This window comes from Pogona vitticeps, chromosome 4, assembly GCF_051106095.1.
Source record: "Pogona vitticeps strain Pit_001003342236 chromosome 4, PviZW2.1, whole genome shotgun sequence".
NCBI classification, from domain to species: domain Eukaryota; kingdom Metazoa; phylum Chordata; class Lepidosauria; order Squamata; family Agamidae; genus Pogona; species Pogona vitticeps.
The window spans coordinates 234226736-234250553 of NC_135786.1; the positions used below are offsets into that span (position 1 = coordinate 234226736).

The 23818-nt window shown below is 42.2% G+C and overlaps 1 protein-coding gene across 3 annotated transcripts in view; it reads right to left on the reverse strand.

Annotated features, from left to right (window-relative positions):
• Window positions 1-23818, reverse strand: part of TRAPPC9 (trafficking protein particle complex subunit 9) — a 324135-nt gene that overhangs the window by 75858 nt on the left and 224459 nt on the right. The window contains exon 22 of one of the 3 annotated variants that reach the window (XM_072999383.2): window positions 15708-16681. The exons of the other annotated variants lie outside the window; for them this stretch is intronic. Coding sequence (XP_072855484.2) covers window positions 16404-16681 — 278 coding nt within the window. The 3' untranslated portion in view covers window positions 15708-16403. Of the gene's footprint in view, window positions 1-15707; window positions 16682-23818 lie in introns of those variants that run through there. 3 annotated transcript variants of the gene reach the window in all.

A 23818-nucleotide genomic window follows, 5' to 3' on the forward strand; every position in this document is an offset into this window, starting at 1 on the left:
TGCCTTTTCGACTCAGTTAATTTTTTTTTAAAAAAGCAACAGCTAGGAATTTATCACCCCTTGATCTAAAGAAGACCTTTTTACTTTTTAGAATAGTCTTGTGATATTTCAAATCATTATCTTGCACTTGGGTATTGCTTTCGGGGGGGGGGGGGACGGGACACAAGCACCTGCATCACACCATTATAGGACCTTCTGTTCCTTTAGAAAATCTTTAAAAAACCAAGAGAAGTCCAAAGAAATAATACTTATCATTACAATTCTCTCCTCTGTTGTCCATTCCCAGCCCTCCACTCTTTGCTCCAAAGACACTATATCTACATCTGCTCGATGACCAAATCGCTGAGAGAAGGAAGACTGTTAATACTACCATCAGAAATCTGATAATATATTAAGAAATGCTATTTTTCAAGAGGCCATCCTAGTATTGCAGTAGCAACAACCTGGAAAGCTAAGCAAGGGGGGAAAATGCTTTTAGTTTTTGGCAAGTGTTCCCCCTCCACTTTCTGTGATTATGTATTGACAACAAAAGATGCCTTTCCTCATCCTTAGCCGGTGGAAGACACAACTAAAAACCACAGAGAATTTGGTTGCTTTCAAACAATTTTCTGATTTCAAGCATCACTGCAGACACTGGAAACAGAACAGGCCTGTAGCATTTCTGGCTGATGGTGCGGGTGACTCAAGCAAAGTAGCTGCTCTATTTCTGTTTCCACCTTCAATAATGACATCGTTGCACCTATTGATATGACATTTAACTAAATACAGTTTTCAACATGTCAGGATTTCATCCTTGTATTCCCTAAGGGGCAGGTACTCTAGGCAGGTGAAAAGAAGTCTGAACTCCCTCTATTCGCATCACATCACTAACAAGACGCAGTCTTGCTAAGAAAGTTCAAAATATACTAGGCACAGCAAGGATAAGAGTCTTAAATCCTTAGCTATGGGGAAACTCTACAATAACACCAGAATTAAACGACTTGGTTATCATAAACTGATTTGTCATCATACTTTTTAATACAGTGGTGCCTCGCTAGACGATGATAATCCGTTCCACTGAAATTGCTGTTTAGCGAAATCATTGTCTAGCAAAAAGCTAATTGTTGTCTAGTGAAAATGGGTTTGTGAAGCAGGGACCAAACATTGTTCAGTGAAATTCCCCCATAGGAATCACTGTTTTGCGAATCGCTATAGCAATCGCAAAAAGTCAATGTCTAGCAAAAAAACTGTCATGCGGGATAACTGTCTAGCAAGGCACCACTGTAATCAGGCTATCTTCTACTGACACTGATGCTTTAATCTTTAAGTTTCAAGTCAAATAAGAAATGAAGAGTCCTGTAGCCCCTTTCACCTCTGAATGTTGAATGTAAGCTCACTGGGCCGAGAATCAGCCTCAAACTGAGAGTCAAAAGTAATGATAAACAACTGTGACCACCAAGATATTACAGCATTATACCTGAGAAAGGTAGAATAATGACCTCAGTGCCATAATACAGCAATACCTGGCTTTCTAGACGTAAGGCCTCATTGAAATTAAGCCATGACATACACAAGACAATTCAACTTAAATCATGAGACACAAATGCAGCCTTAATACTTATTTCATCAAGTTATTTAATAACCAGGAGAACACATCGTAGCATAAACATTTTGTTAATCACCAAAATTAACTAAAATACAACTCCAGTAAAAATCCACAAAAGAGATTTTATCTGGAAAACACATAGTGTATATTTCATATGTATTTTGCAAAGAGAGTTTGTGACCGTCCTATTTGATATTCTGCAAAGGCAGGATGCTTTAGGCAAGATAACATGACTAGACAGATTTGTATTTTTTTTCACTATTTTAAATGGTAAGGCCAACTGGATACAGCAAATTGAAGTGCAAATTGATCACCTGCCAGAATTCCACATAACAACTGAAATCCAGTCCTAAGTCACAGCTAGAGTAGACTCATTGAATCAATCGACGTTACAAAGAAGCTTACTTACCAACCCCCTACTGATTCTCTGCGCCTACTACAGCTGCAACTTACAACTGGATTTAACATTTATACATAGAATGTACGCTGGGAAACAGAAAGGTGTTATCCAGTACAATTCTCAACTGAGCATGTATTCAGCTGTGGACAAGAAAAATTCGGCAAATTGGGTCCAATGTAAATATTCTAGTCTACTGGCTCTAACATTTATGCAAAATTTTGCAGTCTTTCAGTTCTATAGAAAAGTTACAGACAAAGATTCAAGGCAAAATCATTCCTGGAATCTGCCCTGGAGTATAGCTGAGGGCAAAATACTGAGCCTAGCAAATACAAATGTTCTACAAGCCTGAAATGTTCTGAGAATTGTTAGATAGGAGGCATGTGCAGCATATACTGGCAACGTACCATCTGCAAGACAGAAGCAGGTTTTTTTGTTGACTAGAGACTAAAGATCTTGTCTCTTGGTATCACATAACCTTTGAGGCAAGAGTCTAAATGTTTGCCATTGTCCAAATATTCCGACAGATTTAAGTGGGATGCCAACCGATCTATAATTTACGCAAAACACCAAATTTGCTTGCAAATCAAAAATAGCTATGTGGACAGACATAGAAATAAAATGTAGGATCCTGTACAGTGGTGCCCCACATGACAATGATAATCCATTCCATAGAAAACACCATTTAGCAAAATCATCGTCTTGCGAAAACCATCTCCCCATTGGAATGCATTGAAACCCGTTTAATGCGTTCCAATGGGGAAAAATCGTTGTCGTTTGCGAAGATCACCCATAGGGCAGACATTTTGTGAAGCACCGATCAGCTATTAAAATGGCTGTCCTGCGAAGCATCAGTCCCGAAAACATAGGGAAGCCGATCAGCTATAAAAATCATATTGTGAAAAAACAGTCCACGAAGCACAGACCAAATCATCGTCCAGTGAAAATCGCCCATTGGAATCACTGTTTTGCGAATTGCTATAGCAACTGCAAAACCTCGTTGTCATGTGGATTTGTTTTGCGAGGTCGTCTAGCGAGGTACCACTGTAATTATATTTATTTGGTGTAGTTCGTTAGTTATCAGAAAAAAATGGGCGCGAACCACTGAACCGGTGTTTTTTGGGTGAACAGTGTCCAGTGCTTCCCAGCGCTGTCTCCTCTGCAGGACGCCCACCCAGAGGCAGGAGGAAGGGCAGGGAAGCCGGGACACTGCCTCTGAGAGGGAGCCTGCAGGAGAAAACAGGCTGGGAAGCATCGAATATTTGGCAAAAAACAACAACACCAAACCAGCACGAACCGTCACTTCAATAAATCATACCCATCTCTAGTTATTGGCTATCTTTATTTGGTGCAGTTAATTAATTATTAGTTATTCTGTAAAGGTAACAGCCCCTTCATGGATTGCTGCCTTGGCAAAGGGGCCTTGAGTAATTCAGAGAAGCTATGGGTTATGCTGTGCAGGGACACCCAAGACGGACAGGTCATAGTGGAAAGTTCTGACTCAGCACGATCCACCTGGAGAAGAAACTGGCAAGCCATTCCAGTATCTTTGCCAACAAAACCCCATAAACAGAAACAAATGTGGTGCTGGATGAGATTCCTGAGAGTCCCCTGGACTGCAAAGAGAACAACCCTATCCATTTTGAAGGAAATCAACCCCGAGTGCTCATTGGAAGGATGGATCCTGAAGCTGAGGCTCAAATACTTTGGCCATCTGATGAGAAGAGAAGACTCCCTGGAAAAGACCCTGATGTTGGGAAAGTGTGAGGGCAAGAGGAGAAGGGGACGATAGAGGAAGAGATGATTGGACAGGGTCATCGGAGCGACCAACATGAGTTTGACACAACTCTGGGAGGCAGTGGAAGACAGGAGGGCCTGGCATGCTCTGGTCCATGGGGTCATGAAGAGTTGGACACGACTTAATGACTAAACAACAACAAAGTAACAGGATCCTGCTTCCCCCCCCCCCCCAACTTTCCATATGAATTAATGGGAACTGAAGTAGCAGTGAGTGTGACAGATCAGAAGAGATATTTCTGAATTAGACTAGCATGGGGCAATATAATTACATGTGATGTGGAAGCAGTGGTTTGAAACTAGCATTTTGACTTTACTATAAGCACTAGGATCTAGGATTGTTTACTGAAAGTGAAAGGTGATAGATGCTGGAAAGATAAAATCAAGTCCTTCTTTAACTAGTGCAGAGTTAAAGTGTGGGATTAATTCCATCAGCCAGCTTCAAGAATCTACTAGTCATGATGCATATATATTCCCTTCAATATCCCAGGGCATTATCTGCAGCTTCTCCTTAAGCAGGTAGCTGTCTCTCCATTTCTAAGAATACAGTGATTTTTAAAAGAATTTTCTAGAATATTGGCAGCCAGCTAACAAAAACGATTCTAAGAAATTCTCCTGGGTGGCTTTATGCCTTTCCAGCTATTGCCTTTTACAAATACAGTCAAGATCAATTTAGCTTACATCTCAAACTATCAATATATTGTAGACAAAGGGTTTATTTAATTTAAGGAAATCTAGGCTATTGATTTATAATTTAGTGGATAGCTGCAATTATGCATTGGACCTTTTACTAAAGCATCAAAACAAAACAGCCTTTTAGATGCATTTTCTTGAGGGGATTCAGCTACTTCCTCTCTCTGATGAAGCAGCTCCTTCCAGTAGCGTGATGACAAGCAATTCCTGCTTCCTCTTCAGCCCCCCTCTACTGTTCCAGGAGTTTGAGGAGACCCTTAGGAGCAGATTTAGGAGGGTGCGTTGTAGGGGAGAAAGGAGGAGGAAAGGTCCAATTCTCCAAGAAGATACCAGTGTGCCAAATTTGGTGCTGATTCAAGGGTTTCGAAGTTATATATATATATATGTTTTGTTTCAGGTGCCCCCATTTTTTTTACTTCCCTTATGGGCTGCTGATTTGTTCTGCTGCACAATATCCATTGCTGCACTCTCTTTATTACATTCTTCCAACCTTATAGGACAACTCAGATAGGCTACAAATTAGTACAATAAAATCCACATCAATAAGAGATTAACACACAATCTATCAATATAATACTACAGAAAATATATTACAAAAGTACACCATTCTAAAGGCTTTCCAAATGAAGGTCTACAGAATCAATGAAAAAGATTCCGTAAAAGAGTCCGTAAAGATTAAAACGTGTGTGTGTGTGTGTGTGTGTGTGTGTGTGTTGGTCTGGTCTCTGTGGTAGTGATTTTCAGTGACTTAAGTTTAAAGTATGTTGTATTTATTATTGCATTCCCTTTAAAACACACAAATACATTCAGATAGATACAGGACACGGCAAGAAAAGGCATGCCATTTTTTTCTGCTCTTTGATCTGCTTGAAGTCTGAACAAGAAACAGAAGAGGTGAAAGAAACACTGGCATGGGCTAGAGGAAATTGCTTCTAGCCTTTTCTGTCTTCCCGTCTTCACTGATGCCATCATATGAGCTGCTCAGAATTTGCGTTCACTCCCCTCCCTTCCTGCCCATCCGACTGGCAGGAATTGAAAGAGTAACAAAATCGGGATTATAGAAAAAGAGCAATGGTGCAAAAATACTTTCTGTATGTTGTCAAGTATCCAATGCTTACTCTGTTAAGGGGATTTTATAGGGTATGAGGCCTACTGTTATTGAGCCCAGTGTCATTTATGTGTCATGCCCCTCACTCGCATGTGGAAATTACAAATAAATAGATAAATACCCATTCACAATATCAGTGTGGTTTTCTTCTTGACTACAGCTGACATCTAGAAGAAAGGTTTCTTATCTTCTCTTTTTGGAAAAATATATAAGAATTTTTCAGAGATATAGGTTTTGAAAAGCATGCCCTTCATAAAGAGGCTGACTTGGCAGTAGTGTCAAGTGCACGGTCATCACTTAGAGGTAATAAATTTGATTTAAAAAACAATATTGTAGAGCAGTGGTTCCCAACCTTGAGTAACCCAGGTGTTCTTGGACTGCAACTCCCAGATGCCTCCACTATTAGCTGTGCTAAATTCACAACATTACTTTATCGAGACCCTCAGGTCAAAAAGGATAGGATTGGCATATCGCTTATATTGATCCATGATTTAGTATAGTGGTAAAATCCCACTGAAATGAAAGATTATCCTGGTGTTTGTGTTGTTAAGGCTTCAGTTTTATTTTCCCACGTATCTGAGTAAGTCACGTGGAATAATCTAGATTGAAAATGAATGCTACAAAAGACATTTTAAAAATCTCTTTAAAAGCTCTTTGTCATGTATTTATTTATTTAAAAATATTTTTACCCCACTTTTCTCCTAAAGAAGAGCCCAAAGTGGCTTACATTTTTTTAAAAAAATACAAGAGTTGAAAGCTATCATCATCATCATGTGTTGTCAAAGTCAATTCTGACTTATGGTGACCCGTTTCAGAGTTTTCCAGGTAGAGAAGACTCAGAAATGGTTTCCCATTCCCTTCTTCTGGAGGCGCCTTGGGACTTTGCAGCTTGCTCAAGGCCACACATCCTGGATTTACTTGCAGGAGGCACTGCGGGGAATTGAACTTCCGACCTCTGACTCTGTAGCCAGATACCTAAGCCACTGAGCTATTAACCCTCAAAATCTCTGGCAGAAACCTTTCACATAACCTGCTTCCTGATCCATTTAACTGAAATTGGCAAAATTTGAACTTGGACCTTAACGTGAAATAAGGCATCCTACCAAACTCCTACAGACTCTTCCTGCCTGGTAGTATTCAAGAGGCAATCACAGAGGTGACTCTCTTGTAGATGGGGCTTTGGAATAGAAAACACAGTGCATAAACAGCTCATGGGATTCCAGTTGTGTAAATACATATTTATTGTTTAAATAGTCCAAGCTTTCAATGGCAATATCCTGTGCCATCTTTGGCCAGAATGGAAGATCTGTGACAGAGAGAATATCTGAACATTCATGATATATTAGGCTACAACAGCCTGAAAAATCTGGACTGGCCGAACATTGCATCCAGTATAGTTATCAGCCCCAATGGAATGGGGTACAGTATTGAACAAAGCCATCGTGGGACAGAATTATTATTGAGGCTCGCTTGATAAAACTTGAGCCACCTTCCATCAACAGAGACAGTGATGTTACTTTCAGTGCTTGCTGGAAGCCTTTGTTTTGAATAGATTTGGCAGGTTGCCCTTATATAATGCTGGCCAATGTAGGGGATGGGCTCTTTAATATTAATCTGTCTGGGTTTGGTCGGAATGTTTACCCAGCTAGTTTTGATTGAACCTTGTTGTATTTAAGGTTAGCTCTGATTTATTTGATATCTTATTCCTTGACAAAGAAGGTGCAGGATATTGCCATCAAAAGCTTGGGCTATTTAAACAATAAACATGTATTGACACGACTGGAAACCTGTGAGCTGTTTATGCAATCATGATGAAAGGCTGAGATCTCTAAGAAAATACAGTGTTTCCTGAACACAGCAATTGCACACTTCAGTAGTAACTAAAAGTAACTAAACATAAGAGTAATTAAAAGTGAATCAAAAGGGCAGAGGAATATTAACAATTTCAATCAGGAATGGAAATTAAATCTGGGTTAAAATGAAAAAGACTTAATGAAACTGAAATATTTCACAGACATTTAATACAGAAAGAAAATCTGAAAGGTAAGTGGCAGGTAAAAGGGTATTTCTGCTAATAGATTAAAAACACTCATTAAAGCAAGGAACTGATTAGTAATTATTCTGCATTTTGTACAGAGCAAAAGAAATAAATCATGGCTCTTCTACCCTTCTATTTGTAGCCGAGCAGCACTTTCTGATGCAACTGTGTGCTAGAGATACTTTACGTGTAGATGTTTATAGTATTTTTAAGTACAGAAGAAATACGAATCCCTTTCAGGACAAAGCCTTACTTGGCATGGGAACAGCCATGTGAAACTGCCAAGTCAGGAAGAATCTGTGGAATTTGTTTTTATGATTAGCAAATGGCTTATAAAAATAGAGAAAGAGGATCAAAACCTAGAATCACTTACTGCAATGACACATCTGCATCATTTGCTAAATAAAAGGAAATATGTAACCATAGTTGATAGTGTGAAATAAATGAAAAATTGAGCTATGCACATGCCAGAGTCATGATTCTGGGATTCTGTTAGGTTTAGAGGTAGCGTCTTCAGAATGCCCTATTTATGTCATCTAGGTAACACGAATAGAGATGGGGATGGATATAAAAACGGATTGGCTTTTTCGACGAAAATAGCCAATTCGTTAAATATTTATCCCTTCATATTCGTGGGTTCCAGAGACGCCCACAAATACAAAGGGATGAATATTTAACAGTTTTTATTCGTTCTTACTAATAAAACAAAACAAAACCATTCTGACTACCGGCTGCCAGTGAGCTGATCAGCGGTCGATAGGCAGCCAACCCCCCCATTCCTCTCCCTACATTAGCCCCCACCCCCTTACCTTAATCACCGCTGCCGAGGGCGCCATCTGGCCTCCCAGCCACGGCATGTAAAAATGGTGACTGGCAACCCTTTGCAAAGATGGCGGCTGCAGCCACTATCTTTGCAAAGGGCAGCCACTCTCCCTTTTTACATGCTGTGGCTGGGAGACCAGATGGCGCTCTCGGCAGCAGCGATTAAGGTAAAGTGGTGTTGGTGGGGGTGGGGTGGGAGCTAAGGTAGGGAGAGGAAGAGGTGGGGGTAGGCTGTGGGGGCGACTGGCTGTCTATCGGCCGCTGATCAGCTGATCAGTTTTTTAAATAACCACCACAAACTGACGAATAACTTCATTATTTGTCGCTTCATGGGGGCAACTTTGTGCTTCGTGAGTTGTCAACTTTTGACAACTCACGAAGCAGGATGACTCGCCAAAAGTGTGATTTGTCTCCATCTCTTAACACGAATAAATTGTATGTAAGATACTGGACATCTGTAAAGGCAACCACCCTGAGTTATGGGTGCTATGCAATGGACAGGTCCATAGGTTGGATGCCATAGTGGAAAAGGACCAGTCCATATACAAATCTGTGGCTCTTCTGCTTCCCCCTCTTGTATGGCATTGTGGTGCTCCAAAGAGTAATCAGTTATTCCAAAGCAATAGACATTATTACCATTCTATGTGACTTATTTTTTGGGGTTTCATAGCATTTAGACTGCAGAGTGTCTAGATTCTAAATGCTGCTTGAGGAAGGCAAATTTCTATATCAGCTTTTATATGTGTGTGAAATAGGCAGGCATTAAACTTTTATATCATAATTTTCTTCTGCCAGGAAGATGCTTTATACCCAACAATTCTTAAATACGTTTATTGCCTCTAAAAAGGAGGCTCCTGCCTTTGTCAGCCCATACACAGTGGACCCATACACACAAAATTGTTGTTGTTATGTGCTGTCAAACTGCATGGCCAAACATTAGCATCATCACTACCACCACCACCATCTAACCCACAGCATCTCTGTCACAAGGGTAGAGACTGTCAAACTGTCAAGACTCTCTTAGCCCGATTTGTGATTTTTCTTCTGGATTTCTCACAAAAGTTTCTTTGGAGAGAAAAAAAATTGGATAAAGGTATTCTGGGGGAAAATATCCAAGGCAACACCTTAAAGATGCCATGGCTCACAACCTTCAACCCTATCTACCACCCAAACCAACCTCTCCTTCCATCTCCCCCCATCAACATGGCAGCTGTGGTAATCAATAGCAAATGAAACTGGAGAGCAGATGGTGTTTCTGCTACCTTTACTCCCCATGGGTTTTCCCCACTGTACTTCCTAACTAAACCCTTTAAAATTGCAGAAGCTGTTGGGGAAAAATAAACCTACTTACTTTTCCCATGCCTTCCATCATGTTTTCAAACAAGTGAGACTAAGGAAGAAGAGAGTGAACCGAGGATTTGCATCAGTCAATATAAGGGATGCATGAGGTTGGGGTGGGGTGGAGAGAGAGAGAGAGAGAGAGAGAGAGAGAACCTCTATCATGAAGAGATGCTGTCCTGTTGTTCTCAGAGGAGGAAGCCAATCATTTGCAGGCATGGGGAGTCCGTGCCCAGGAGGAAGTCAGTGGCCCTCACCAAAGTCTTGGGGAGAAGGGCTGGTGCCCGGGCTGCCGATGAGGAACCAAGAGAAGGAAGAAGGTGGAGCAGAAGTGAGGCCTGACAGAAAAATCAAGGCTCCAAAGATTGGAACAGTGCCAGCAGCCGCCGCGTTACGAGGCTCCCTGACAACTGATTAGAAACCGCAGAATGCCTTGGGAGAGGCCCATTGAGTGGGATGAACCCCATGCCTTCAGACACCAAGTTCATGGGAGACAACTCATAAAGCTGGCTTGTGCCTGTCACCCATTTCTACCAGCCAAGACTTACTGGAACTGCCCACAACTTCAAACCATCTGACGACTCTCCCTCTGCCTGCTCCCTGGAAATAAGCAAAAGGGGTGTGTGTGTTTATTTACTATCAAGTTGTGAATAAAGTAAAGGAATAGGCCCTTGGCATTTTGTCTGTTTTCTGTATCCTCATCTGGTCAACGGGCCAAGTATAAAAACGACAGTCACGTAGCCTCACTCTTATGTCTGAGGTAGTGGGCTTGATCCACAAAAACTGTCATGAAATACATCAGCCAGTCTATAAGGTGCTACAACATTTTTGTCTCTCCTTTTTTGTTTTTCTTCTTTTCTTTCTTTGCTGTCTGATATTCTTGTACAGAATAACAAGGTTATTTCTTCAAACCTGACAATAAGGTGACTAATTATTTCAACTGGAGTTGATTATTGATTGTGATGATGACAAATTGTGATGATTTGCATACTTATCCAAATTATGTAGGGGACGGATAAAGTGGACAGATGGAAACTCTTTTTCCTCTCATGCAATACCAGAACCCGGGGACACCTACTCCAACTGAGTGTTGGGAGAGTGAGAACATATCAAAGAAAAGATTGCCACAGGATGTGGTGATGGCATCTGGCCCTAGATGCCTTTCAAAGGGGATTGGACAGATTCCTGGGGGAAAAGTCCATCGCAGGTGACAAGCCATGATGGGGATGTATAACCTCCAGGCTTAAAAAGGAAGGTCCCTCCAAATGCCAGATGCAGGGGAAGGGTATCAGGAGACAGGGATCTAGTTGTCTCGTGTGCTCCCAGAGGCATCTGGTGGGGCCACTGTAAGTAAGATACAGGGAGCTGGACTGGATGGGCACCCTTGGCCTGATCCAGCAGGGCTCTTCTTATGTTATTATGACTGTCCCACTTGGAGAAGAACTGGAATAGGACACAGCCCAGCACCTACTATTTGTTGACATAATGTGAGAGAAATTGGGAATTCTTTTCCATATAGGATCACAATCCAAACTAAAGGAAAAATTTTAAGGGTGTTTTATAGCTGTCTTATATTGGTGTGTGTGTATAGCTAACTTAACATACCCATTTTCAAGCCTTGCTTGGGGAAACCTCATGCTACAGAGTGATATTAAGTGAGATCCATACAATGCCATCACAACAAGAGGATGTGGAATGTTCTATGGTGCATCTGATATATCAATGCCTTCCTAACCATTTGTTTCTTGGTGACTTTTTTGATTGAGCCCTGGGCTTTCAGCTGAGTTTTCTGCTCTGACCTTTGCTATACAATCATAGCTCAATTCCTTGCTTTGCCGATTCTGTGACTTCTTAGTCCTGCAAATTTGCAGTTCAATAAATCAATGGCGATGGCTTTGTTCAAATACTGGATGTTTTTGTATGAAAGGCAGACCATCTCACTTTTCAATTGAGCAGCTTCAGAAAAGTAATAAAGCACAGTTATGGAATAAGGCCGTATCCTTCTTCCGTTATCTCTCAGCAAATATTTCACAAGCAATTTAAAGATACTATTTTTAAAACACATGCCTTGTCAGCTGTGGGAATGTTAAGAACAAAAGAGATAGCTTCAAGACACATCTGAATGACTTTTATGGATATGAGCAGCCAGTTTTGGTTCAAGATGAATATTATCAGTAAACAATGCAAAATGATGTTGATATATATCCAAAATTCAATCAAAGTCAGCTAGTAGCTTTGTATAGAATGATCTACGTAACCTGCCTTGTCATAAACTGGAATCATGACCTGAGGTCTTATATCTGAGCCTCGTGGCACAGTGGTTAAAACGCTGTACTGCAGCTAAAACTGTGCTCACAACCTGGGGTTCAAATCCCAGGTAGCCGGCTCAAGGATGACTCAGCCTTCCATCCTTCCGAGGTTGGTAAAATGAGTACCCAGCTTGCTGGGGGGGCAATGTGTAGCCTGTATAATGAAATTGTAAACCGCCCGGAGAGTGCTTGTAGCACTATGGGGCAGTATATAAGTCCAAAAATAAATAAAAATAAATAAAATAAATACCATATTCCATTGCTAACTAGCTCATACACAAGAGATAACCTGTTTACTGCAGCTCTTGTAACGATAGCTTGCTTTTTGTTCCTCCTTTAGTGGGACATGAATATTTATTTAATGGCCTATAGGGATTTACTCTTAATAACCTTTGGTATATCAAAAATCAATTACTGAGCAGAAAAAGAAAGTTAGCAGTTCTGATTTTTAAAGTGAAATATATTATAATAAGCGTTGGTGGGAATGAAACTCTAAAGAACTCAGTAAGCCAAATGTTTCCAAGATATGCATTTTGGATAAATAGGTTTAATTTCACACAAATAAGAAGCTACCTTGAAACCATCAGAGACCACCAGTTATCCTTTGTGCCTACTCTAGTAATTTCTAGACCTCATGGACAATAATAGGCTCTCAAGTAGTTTCCAACCTATGGCAAAACACAGGGTTTTCTAGATAAACCCAGAAGTAATTTCATTTCCTAGTAGCACTTTGGGAACATATAGTTTGCCTAAAAGGAAGTATATATGTGCGTGTGCGTGTGCGTGTGTGTATGTGTATAGATAGATAGATACACACACACACACACACACACACACACACACACACACACACACACACACACACACACACACACACACACACACACACACACACACACACAGAGTGCTGCCTCGCTTAGCGATGTTAATCCGTGGAGGAAAAAATGTCGCTAAGTGATTTCAACGCTAAGCGATTTTTAAAAGCCCATAGAAACGCATTAAAACGTTGGTTTGTTTAGACAAGCAGCCATCATCGCAACCCCCCGCCGATCAGCTGTGCTTCAGCTCTCTCTCTCTCCATCCCTCGCAGCACAGCTGATCGGCGGGGCCTTTGGGATGATCGCGGGAAGCGCTTCCCTGCGATCATCGCAAAGTGAATTTTCCCCATAGGGGCCATCGCAAAGCGATCGCTCTTGCGATGGCAAAAAGTCCAGCGCAAAGCGATTTCATCATAAAACAGAGCGATCGCTATGCGAGGCACCACTGTATGTGTGTGTGTGTGCATGTCTCTGTGTGTAAAACACATATATGTTTAGACTCAGCAAGAGTCTATTGCCATCACATGGCAAAAAAATTATTCTTTTCCACCAAAGGAAAAACACTTGGCTCAGCCGAGCCATTGAGAGAAATGACATGACATTCCAGATGCTTAGTAACACATCTGCCAGTGAATGGGTTTTGAGCCTTCATGGGGAGGGGGGAAATGATGCAAAATTTCAGAAGACCTGGATGTGTCATTAGGTGAAAAATAAAATCATTTCTCTGAAGCACAGTCAGGCCCTCCAAGCTTTACATTCCTTTTAGTTTACATAGCTCATTACTGTCGTGCTCCAGTAAAACCCAGCAGAAAACACAAAGGTTCAAATTCTCTGCTCCAATATGTCAGTAATAAATAGTTATTTTAGGAACTGATATCAGGTTTTCTTTTTCCAGCCTGCTGTGAGTAGTTGATGCCACTCCAGAGCTCCAGAATAATTCATTTGACTGACACATTGACAAATGACTCACTTTCATCACTGAAGTCATTGTCCAAGGAACAAACTGAGCAAATTACAGACCAGAGGCTGCCATATGTCAGCTTTACCCATGGATGATCTGATCCAAGAGCGCTTCTCTTATCTGCTGAAAGATACTGCAAGGAGAAGATGTCAGTCATGGGTCTGGGATGCGGGAAAGGAGCTGCTTGTCTAAACAAAGCAACGTGCATGATTCTGCTAATCTCTAATCTGCTGTTTTTGGAATAACAGCAATATGTAGAAATCTTATCAAGGTGTGCATGAACTCAAATAATGCTTTGGAAGGCCAGACATTGACTTGGCAAATTCTTGCTTGCAAGCCTCTTCAGAAGGTTAAACAGCTTCATGACACCCGATACGAGACCCAGGTTCTCTTCATATTCTTCTTTCTTTAGCACTCACAACTGTAGTCTTTGTTACTGAGTAAGTATTAGGCTGAGCGAAATGGAGTAGCAGGCTGTGACCAAATGTTATAGTTGGTATGTTGTTGTTCAGTCGTTAAGTCATGTCCGACTACTCGTGACCCCATGGACCAGAGCACACCAGGCCCTCCTGTCTTCCACTGCCTCCCATAGTTTGATCAGATTCATGTTGGTCGTTTCAATGACACTGTCCAACCCTCTCGTCCTCTGTTGTCCCCTTCTCCTCTTGCCCTCACAGTTTCCCAACATCAGGGTCTTTTCCAGGGAGTCTTCTCTCCTCATGAGATGGCCAAAGTATTGGAGCCTCAGCTTCAGGATCTGTCCTTCCAGGGAGCACTCAGGAATATATAGTTGATATAGCTGACAGAATTTTAAGAAACCATGGCATTGCATATACTCTTAAATTTATAATTACTTACACCTCACATTGCCACCTTCAAGGGCCCTTAAATTTTGGAGGAAATTAATCAGTGAGATATTTAACAAGTTGAAGAGTTGTCAAACTCCTGGAAAATGGTAAGAGGCGGAAGAGTTTGGAAAAAGTCTGTGCATGTCAATTAGATAAAATAAAGCCTGAAGACCCCCCTAAGAGTCCTATTGAAAGTGATAAGACCTTCGGAGAAAAATAGGAAGCCTGTGTTCTCACAGCTGGCATATACTTCAAAAGCGGATAAAGCCAGTGTGTCCTGGCGGACTACTCTGCACCTTATATTATTCCCCCTTCTTATGAATATTTTAATACTGTATTTGCCCCATTCAAGCCAGAAGCATTTTAATGTCCAAAAGGTGTCTAATTTTCTTCCTTTTATTGAACAGGTATATGCAAGCAGATATACATGGTTGTATATTAATGAATATTAAAAAACTTATCCAAACGCTTATACCAGTGGTTCTTAACCTGGGCGATAATGCCCCCCAGGGGGCGATTTCATTTTTCAGGGGGGCGGTAGAACGAAAAGGGGCGGCATGGGGGCGCTGGAGCAGAAGGGGGGCGGTAGGGGGCGCTGGAGCAAGCCAAACCTGTGAAGATGGCTGCAGCCTTTTTACAATGTGCATGAATATATATTTTCCTCCTATCTTAATTTAGTTTCAGACTTTTTGTCTTGAAATTTTTAGTTCCTGCATTTGTTTTTATGCCCTTTTTATATTTCTTTTTGCGTCTTAAAATTCACTTGCAACTAAATCGTTAAGTGTTACTTTTGGGGGGGGCATTTCATTTTCTTGGAATTGAATTTTGTTTCCAGGGGTCATTGGATTTAAGTGTCCTAAATAAATAAACAAACAAACAAACAAATAAATAAATAAATAAGATATAATAAGAAATAAGAGGGGGGGCGATGATAACTTCCTCAATGGCTCAAGGGGGCGTTTCTTTCAAAAAGGTTAAGAACCACTGGCTTATACAATGACATAAGAATACGAAAACTTAATGGACTAAATAAAAATATCAGTAATTATTTGAATCAAAACTTAATTTATTCTAACAAAAATTAATAGAGTGCTAAAATGGAATCATAAAAGTGTATCTCAAAGTGTTGCAAAACACTTTAGATAAAAGACATTATAAATACATATTCTCTAAACTGGAAAAGTTTAAATCTCAATTAAGTCACATGTATTTTAACAATCTTACATAAGCAAAAAACTGTGCTAGAGCACAAGCAATTATGACATCACATGAGTTTACAACAAAAATCCTTACTTCTTCAGCAGAATCTTCTCTCTAATGGTGTTCTCCTGATGGCCTTTATTCTTTGACTCAACTATCTTTTCTGGAAATTATTTATACTGTTATCCCTTTTTATCAGTCAAAACAATCTTATCTGCAAGGCTTGAAAACCTTGGAACTTAGAGGTCAAGGAAAATATTTTTAATATAAACCTCACTTGTTTCAGCAGAATTTGTAACTTCAGAGGTTTGTAACTTAATATTTGGCATGTGACCATTCTACTGATAATGTTTCCTCTTCCAATTAGACTTTTTAAAAAGCTTGGAGTTACAGGGGGAACCACAGCATCAAAGATTTAAAACCCTTAATTCTTAGAAAACCCACTAACTATAATATAAAAGCACTGAAATGACAACCTATCAAATCTAACTATGGTTCGTGTGAGTTGTAAACAAAACGCGGTTCACCGTGGAGACCTTCAGGTTGAGAGCCAGCCAGTTGGCTCTGAATGATTTCTAATAACCTATTTCCAATCCACACTTCAAAACAGACTTTCAATTTCAGGCCTGTTTTTCCTATACACCCCCTTAATATTTTACACAGATTTTCTGTGATATGCAAACTTTCCCATTTTTTTCTCCAGTTGTGCCAGCTGATTTTTCTCAAACTGCCCTCAGCTTCGTCTTCATCCCTCCTCCGCGCACTTTCTATCGGACACGACATAAAGAGACATAATGAGATCGAAAATACAGTGGTGCCTCGCATAACGTTTGCTTCGTTTAACGTTTTTTTCACTTAACGTTTATTTTTTCAGAGTCAGATTGTGCTTCGTATAACGTTTTTCCCTATGGGCGATTTTCACATAGCGATTTTGGGACCATGCTTCGCTTAAAGTTTTTGGTTTTAGGTCCCCTGCTTCACTTAACGATGTTCATTTTTTCAATTACAAAAGTGTCTTAACATGTTGAAAAAGATTTTAAATGCTTGGAATCGTTAGTGCACCTTCTAAAATGTGTGCATACTTAATTTGGCGTTGATCTGACTTTTCGTTAATTTTTTGTGAATTTTTTCTCCCCCATAGGAAACAATGGAGCTGTCAGATTTTGACAGCTGTCAAAAGTTGGGGGGAAAAAATTCACCATAAATTAACGAAAAGTCAGATCAAAGCCAAATTAACTTTTGCATCCGTTTTAGAGGGGGCAGAAGCTAATCCAAGCATTTAAAACCATTTTTGACCCTTTTATGACACACTTAAATTTGCAAAAATTGACTTCGCAAAGCCATTGAAATGTATTGAGTCGGCTTCGATACATTCCAATGGAGGAAACATTGTATCGTTTAACAATGTTTCCTATGGGTTTTTTCGCTTAAGGACGCCAATCCGTGCCTATTGGAACGGATTAACCGGTTTCCAATGCATTCCTATGGGAAATGGTGTTTCGCATAAAGTTTTTTTCGCATAAGGTGGTTTTTTTTGGAACCAATTAAAAACGTTATGCGAGGCACCACTGTACAAAAACTGCTTCTTTATATGCCACCAGTTTACATAGACTCTGGTTGCATATTCTCTTGCTCTCCGACCAGAACTATTCTAGATGAGCTGCTTTCATAGGTCACCGAAAAAGCTCCCGCCATAACTAGCTTTAGGTTCTTTCAAAGCCATAAGGCCTTACGCACCAAAGATAAAGACACTAAGCCAATATATCATAATATATAATACCAATATGTTTATTGGTGCTATTGTTTTTTAAATTTTATAATGCCGCCCAGAGTAGACCATTGGTCTAGATGGGCGGGGTATAAATTGAATAATTAAAATAAATAAATAATAATAATAATAATACTCTGTGTAGAGGCCACAGCTACATGCCTTCACACTCTATCTAGAAGTCTGAACAACATCTTTTTTTCTGTAGCATCTTAAATTAATGACAGCTGAAAAACTAAATTAGGATACAGGGCTGCTGGTATAAATTCTCTGACCATAAGACTGTTCATTCACTTCCAAGTGCTTCCCTGTTCCATGTTTCACCACTAGGTCTGATTTAAAGGTAAGATAAGCCACACCGACAAGCTTTCTACCACTTTGCCCTCCAGCACAGTGACCTAACTGAAGCATCCGTCTGAGTGCTCGTAATTGACACATGCTTTTGCTCCCCTACTTCAATTATACTGAAACGATGCCAAACCAAGGTATATATTATAAAATGTGAAAGCAAAAGCCAGAAGGTGACACTGTGGCCAGTACCTCGTTACAGCATTAGAGAAAGGCATTTCTTGATTTGAGGGAGTTTCCTTTATTACAGTCTTAAATTCTATGCCAAGTTTGGAGCTCAATACAGTATTATGTATTGTCACCAAACTCCAAATTCCTCACAAGCTAAATGGGAACATGAAGGAAAACCAGAATTAAAATGCACTCTCAGAAATCATTTGCAAAGTAAGTAGCCCCATCCTCATAAATCCTAAATGCACATTAACAGTCATAAAAACCCAGGATGCAGAGGTTTAAAACCATTCCCCTTTAGCAAGAAGCTTAATTACTCTGCTCATCTGTTGGAATAAAGTGAGTTATGGTCTATTAAAATATTTTAAATTCTGTTTGTTTTTTATTCAATACAAAAAAATTCAATTATTCATCGTCTGGCTTGATGCGGGCAGGGAGTAAAAAAAAGAAAGAAAGAAAGAAAGAAATGCATTTTCTCCCTACACATAAGGGAAGCCACATTAGTGGAACCATTGTGTAGGCATCCTTCAGTCTCAAGAGACTATGGTATCGTGCTCTGTATGGAGGTCTTGGAACAGTGTCTTGTGTGGCTGAGAAGGCCAATTCGAGAGTGACAATCCCTTCCACACTGGAGACAAATCCAATCTGTCCCCTGTCCAGCTCCCTGGTTTTGCTTGTTTCGGGACTGCCTCTTTGCCTCGGTGTGCTGTACAAGTGTCTCTTCAAATTGGGAGAGGCCATGATGCACCGCCTGCCTCCAGGCTGAACGCTCAGACGTCAAGGTTTCCCATCTGTTGAGGTCCATTCCTAAGGCCTTCAGATCCCTCTTGCAGATGTCCTTGTAACGCAGCTGTGGTCTCCCTCGGGGGCGGCTTCCCTGCACTAATTCTCCATACAGGAGATCTTTTGGAATCCGACCATCAGCCATTCTCACGACGTGCCCAAGCCAACGTAGACGGCGCTGTTTCAATATTGTATACATGCTGAAAATTCCAGCTCGTTCTAGGACTACTCTATTTGGAACTTTGTCCTGCCAGGTGATACCAAAAATGCGTCGGAGACAACGCATATGGAAGGTGTTCAGTTTCCTCTCCTGCCGTGCACAAAGGGTCCAGGACTCGCTGCAGTATAGGAGTGTGCTCAGGACACAGGCTCTATAGACCTGGATTTTGGTGTATGCCGTCAACTTCTTGTTAAGCCATACTCTCTTTGTGAGTCTAGAGAACATGGTAGCTGCTTTCCCAATGCGTTTATCCAGCTCGACATCTAGGGAGAGAGTGTCAGAGATTGTTGAGCCAAGGTACACAAATTCATGAACAACCTCCAGTTCTTGCATGGAGATAGTAATAGAGGGAGGTGAGTCCACGCCCTGGCACATGACTTGTGTTTTCTTCAGGCTGATAGTTAGTCCAAAGTCTTGGCAGGCCTTGCTAAAATGATTTATGAGTTGTTGGAGGTCTTCAGCAGAGTGGGCAACAATGGCTGCATCATCAGCAAAGAGGAAGTCCCGCATACATTTCATTTGGACTTTGGTCTTCGCTCTTAATCTAGTGAGATTAAAAAGCTTTCCATCTGATCTAGTCCGGAGATAGACACCTTCTGTTGCAGTTCCAAAGGCCTGCTTCAGCATGACAGCAAAGAAGATCCCAAACAGGGTTGGCGCAAGGACACAGCCTTGTTTTACTCCGCTTCGGATGTCAAAGGGATCTGATGTTGAGCCATCAAAAACTACAGTGCCCTTCATTTCCTCATGAAAGGACCTGATGATATTAAGGAGTTGAGGTGGACATCCAATCTTGGGAAGTATTTTAAAAAGTCCGTCCCTGCTAACCAAGTCAAAGGCCTTTGTGAGATCTATGAAGGCCACAAAGAGTGGCTGTTGTTGTTCCCTGCATTTCTCCTGCAGCTGTCGGAGGGAGAATACCATGTCAGTGGTGGATCTGTTAGCTCGAAAACCACACTGTGATTCTGGATACACTCTGTCTGCAAGCACCTGAAGTCTCTTCAGCACAACACGGGCCAGCAGCTTCCCTACAACGCTGAGAAGAGAGATACCACGGTAGTTATTGCAGTCGCCCCTGTCGCCTTTGTTCTTATACAATGTGACGATGTTTGCGTCCTTCATGTCCTGTGGTACTCCACCTTCTCTCCAGCAAAGAGAAAAGAGTTCATACAGCTCAGTGGTGATGATCTCTTTACAACACTTCAAAACTTCAACGGGGATGTTGTCCTTTCCAGGTGCCTTGCCAGAGGCAAGGGAATCCAAGGCTGCTTTTATTTCTGCTAAAGTTGGTTCACTGTCCAGCTCTTCCAAGAGAGGCAGGCACTCAATGTTATTTAGTGCCTCTTCCGTTACTACATTCTCTTTAGAATATAGCTCAGAGTAGTGCTGTACCCAGCGTTCCATCTGCTGTGCTCGATCCTGGATGATCACGCCTGTAGTAGACTTCAAAGGAGCAGATTTCTTCTGTATTGGACCTAAAGCCTGCTTGATACCATCATACATTCCCTTGATGTTACCTGTGTCCGCTGCTATCTGTATCTGAGAGCAGAGCTGAAGCCAATAATCATTGGAACATCTCCTGGCAGTCTGTTGGACTTGGCTACGAGCAGCTCGAAGAGCCTGCAAGTTGTACTCACTAGGACAGGCTTTGTATGCTGCTAGAGCTCTCCTCTTATCCTCGATGGCTGGAATCAGCTCCTCTGAATGGGCTTCGAACCAGTCAGCCGTCTTTTTGGTCTTCTTGCCAAATGTGGACAAGGCAGTGTTATAAACAGCGTTCTTGAAGTGTTCCCATCGTTCAGGTGCATTCACATCAGCCGGGCCTGGAAGGGTTTCCTGAAGCGCTTGGGCAAATTCCTCCACTTTTCTTTGATTGCGAATCTTGCTGATATCTATACGTGGTTTTCCTTCCTTTTTAGTGTGATACAATCTCTTTGTTTGCAGTTTTATTCTGCTACACACCAGGGAATGATCAGTGTCACAATCAGCACTCTGGTAACTGCGTGTGATCGTAATACTAGATAAGCTAGAACGTCTAGTGAGGATCAAATCAAGCTGATGCCAATGCTTCGATCTTGGATGTCTCCAGGAAACTTTGTGTTGAGGCTTTGTATTAAAGAATGTGTTGGTGACACAAAGACCATAATAACAGCAAAACTCCAGCAAACGTTGGCCATTTTCATTCATCTTCCCAATGCCAAAACGGCCTAGACAGGTGGGCCAAGAGTTGTGATCAGCACCAACTCTAGCATTAAAGTCTCCGAGAATGAACAGCGGCTCTCTCTCAGGGACGTTTTTGATAGTAGCTGCCAAATCGTCATAGAATTTGTCTTTGACTTCTGTTGTGGATGACAGTGTTGGTGCATATGCACTGATGAGGGTGACCAGTCCCGCTGATGAGTGGAGCTGCAGAGACAGGATTCTTTCACTCCCCACAGTAGGTGGAACAATGGATCTCAGCAGAGTATTTCTGACCGCAAAGCCAACACCATATTCCCTGGTCTCGTTCAATGGTTTTCCCTGCCAGAAGAATGAGAAGTTTTTTTCTTTGACAGATCCCATGTCTGGCAATCTCGTCTCTTGCAGGGCAACAATGTCCATCCGCAGTCTACTCAGTTCAATGTCGATAACAGCTGTCTTGCGCACGTCGTCTATTTCCTGCAGGTTGTCAGAAAAGCCAGGGGTCATTGTCCGAACATTCCAGGTTCCCAACTTTAGGGCACATGTTTTCTTTTGATTGTTGCGTGGTGCATGGTTATTGATCTGTTTTTCGGCTCTCTGACCATCAGAAGTAGTCCCTGGCATCATGCTCTGTGCCAATCGAGCAAAACGTATAACCAGTAACTGCTAGTTCCTGTGTTATTTCGACACTGTATGCAAAGCTGGAGTGTCCTCTCCAGAGCACGAAGCCTGGGTAGAATAATATGGAGGATAGGCTGTTACCCAAGCAGCAAATCCCCCCTCTCCACGTCACTGAAATAGTCCAATGGAGAGGCAAGAGCCAATACAACTGGTTCCAGCGACGTCGCAGGAGTTGGCAGAACAACACGAACTGTCTACGGGACTCCGGCTCCGGATTTTGCCTCGAGGTTATCTCCTGAAGCCTTTTCCATGAGTGGATATAGCCACAAGGCAGTGGAGGTTTGAAATCAGAGTTTTCCTTCTCCTAGATGGGCTGCCTTACATGGCTGACGAGTCCCACCTACCCGGCCTGCTCCCTAATAGTGTGGAAGTATGATCCTACTCCTGAAACATTCCTGCCGCCAGGTGTAAGAAATACTATTTGGCTATCCTATTTAGCAGATTAAAGTAAAAAAATAGAGTGAGAGGATTTCGCGCGCCGTTAGGCGCGCGCTTCTGCAGGCACTAATTTAAAGCCAAAGCCCCGCCCCCTCAGACCATGTGGTCAAAGGGTCAGCCTACCAGGAAGAACTCACCAACTAAAATGGCCCCCAAGCACAGCTCCCTCCTGCCTCTGCTTCCTCTTCAGGAAAGGGGCTTAGAGCTTCTGCAGGCACTAATTTAAAGCCAAAGCCCCGCCCCCTCAGACCATGTGGTCAAAGGGTCAGCCTACCAGGAAGAACTCACCAACTAAAATGGCCCCCAAGCACAGCTCCCTCCTGCCTCTGCTTCCTCTTCAGGAAAGGGGCTTAGAGCTTCTGCAGGCACTAATTTAAAGCCAAAGCCCCGCCCCCTCAGACCATGTGGTCAAAGGGTCAGCCTACCAGGAAGAACTCACCAACTAAAATGGCCCCCAAGCACAGCTCCCTCCTGCCTCTGCTTCCTCTTCAGGAAAGGGGCTTAGAGCTTCTGCAGGCACTAATTTAAAGCCAAAGCCCCGCCCCCTCAGACCATGTGGTCAAAGGGTCAGCCTACCAGGAAGAACTCACCAACTAAAATGGCCCCCAAGCACAGCTCCCTCCTGCCTCTGCTTCCTCTTCAGGAAAGGGGCTTAGAGCTTCTGCAGGCACTAATTTAAAGCCAAAGCCCCGCCCCCTCAGACCATGTGGTCAAAGGGTCAGCCTACCAGGAAGAACTCACCAACTAAAATGGCCCCCAAGCACAGCTCCCTCCTGCCTCTGCTTCCTCTTCAGGAAAGGGGCTTAGAGCTTCTGCAGGCACTAATTTAAAGCCAAAGCCCCGCCCCCTCAGACCATGTGGTCAAAGGGTCAGCCTACCAGGAAGAACTCACCAACTAAAATGGCCCCCAAGCACAGCTCCCTCCTGCCTCTGCTTCCTCTTCAGGAAAGGGGCTTAGAGCTTCTGCAGGCACTAATTTAAAGCCAAAGCCCCGCCCCCTCAGACCATGTGGTCAAAGGGTCAGCCTACCAGGAAGAACTCACCAACTAAAATGGCCCCCAAGCACAGCTCCCTCCTGCCTCTGCTTCCTCTTCAGGAAAGGGGCTTAGAGCTTCTGCAGGCACTAATTTAAAGCCAAAGCCCCGCCCCCTCAGACCATGTGGTCAAAGGGTCAGCCTACCAGGAAGAACTCACCAACTAAAATGGCCCCCAAGCACAGCTCCCTCCTGCCTCTGCTTCCTCTTCAGGAAAGGGGCTTAGAGCTTCTGCAGGCACTAATTTAAAGCCAAAGCCCCGCCCCCTCAGACCATGTGG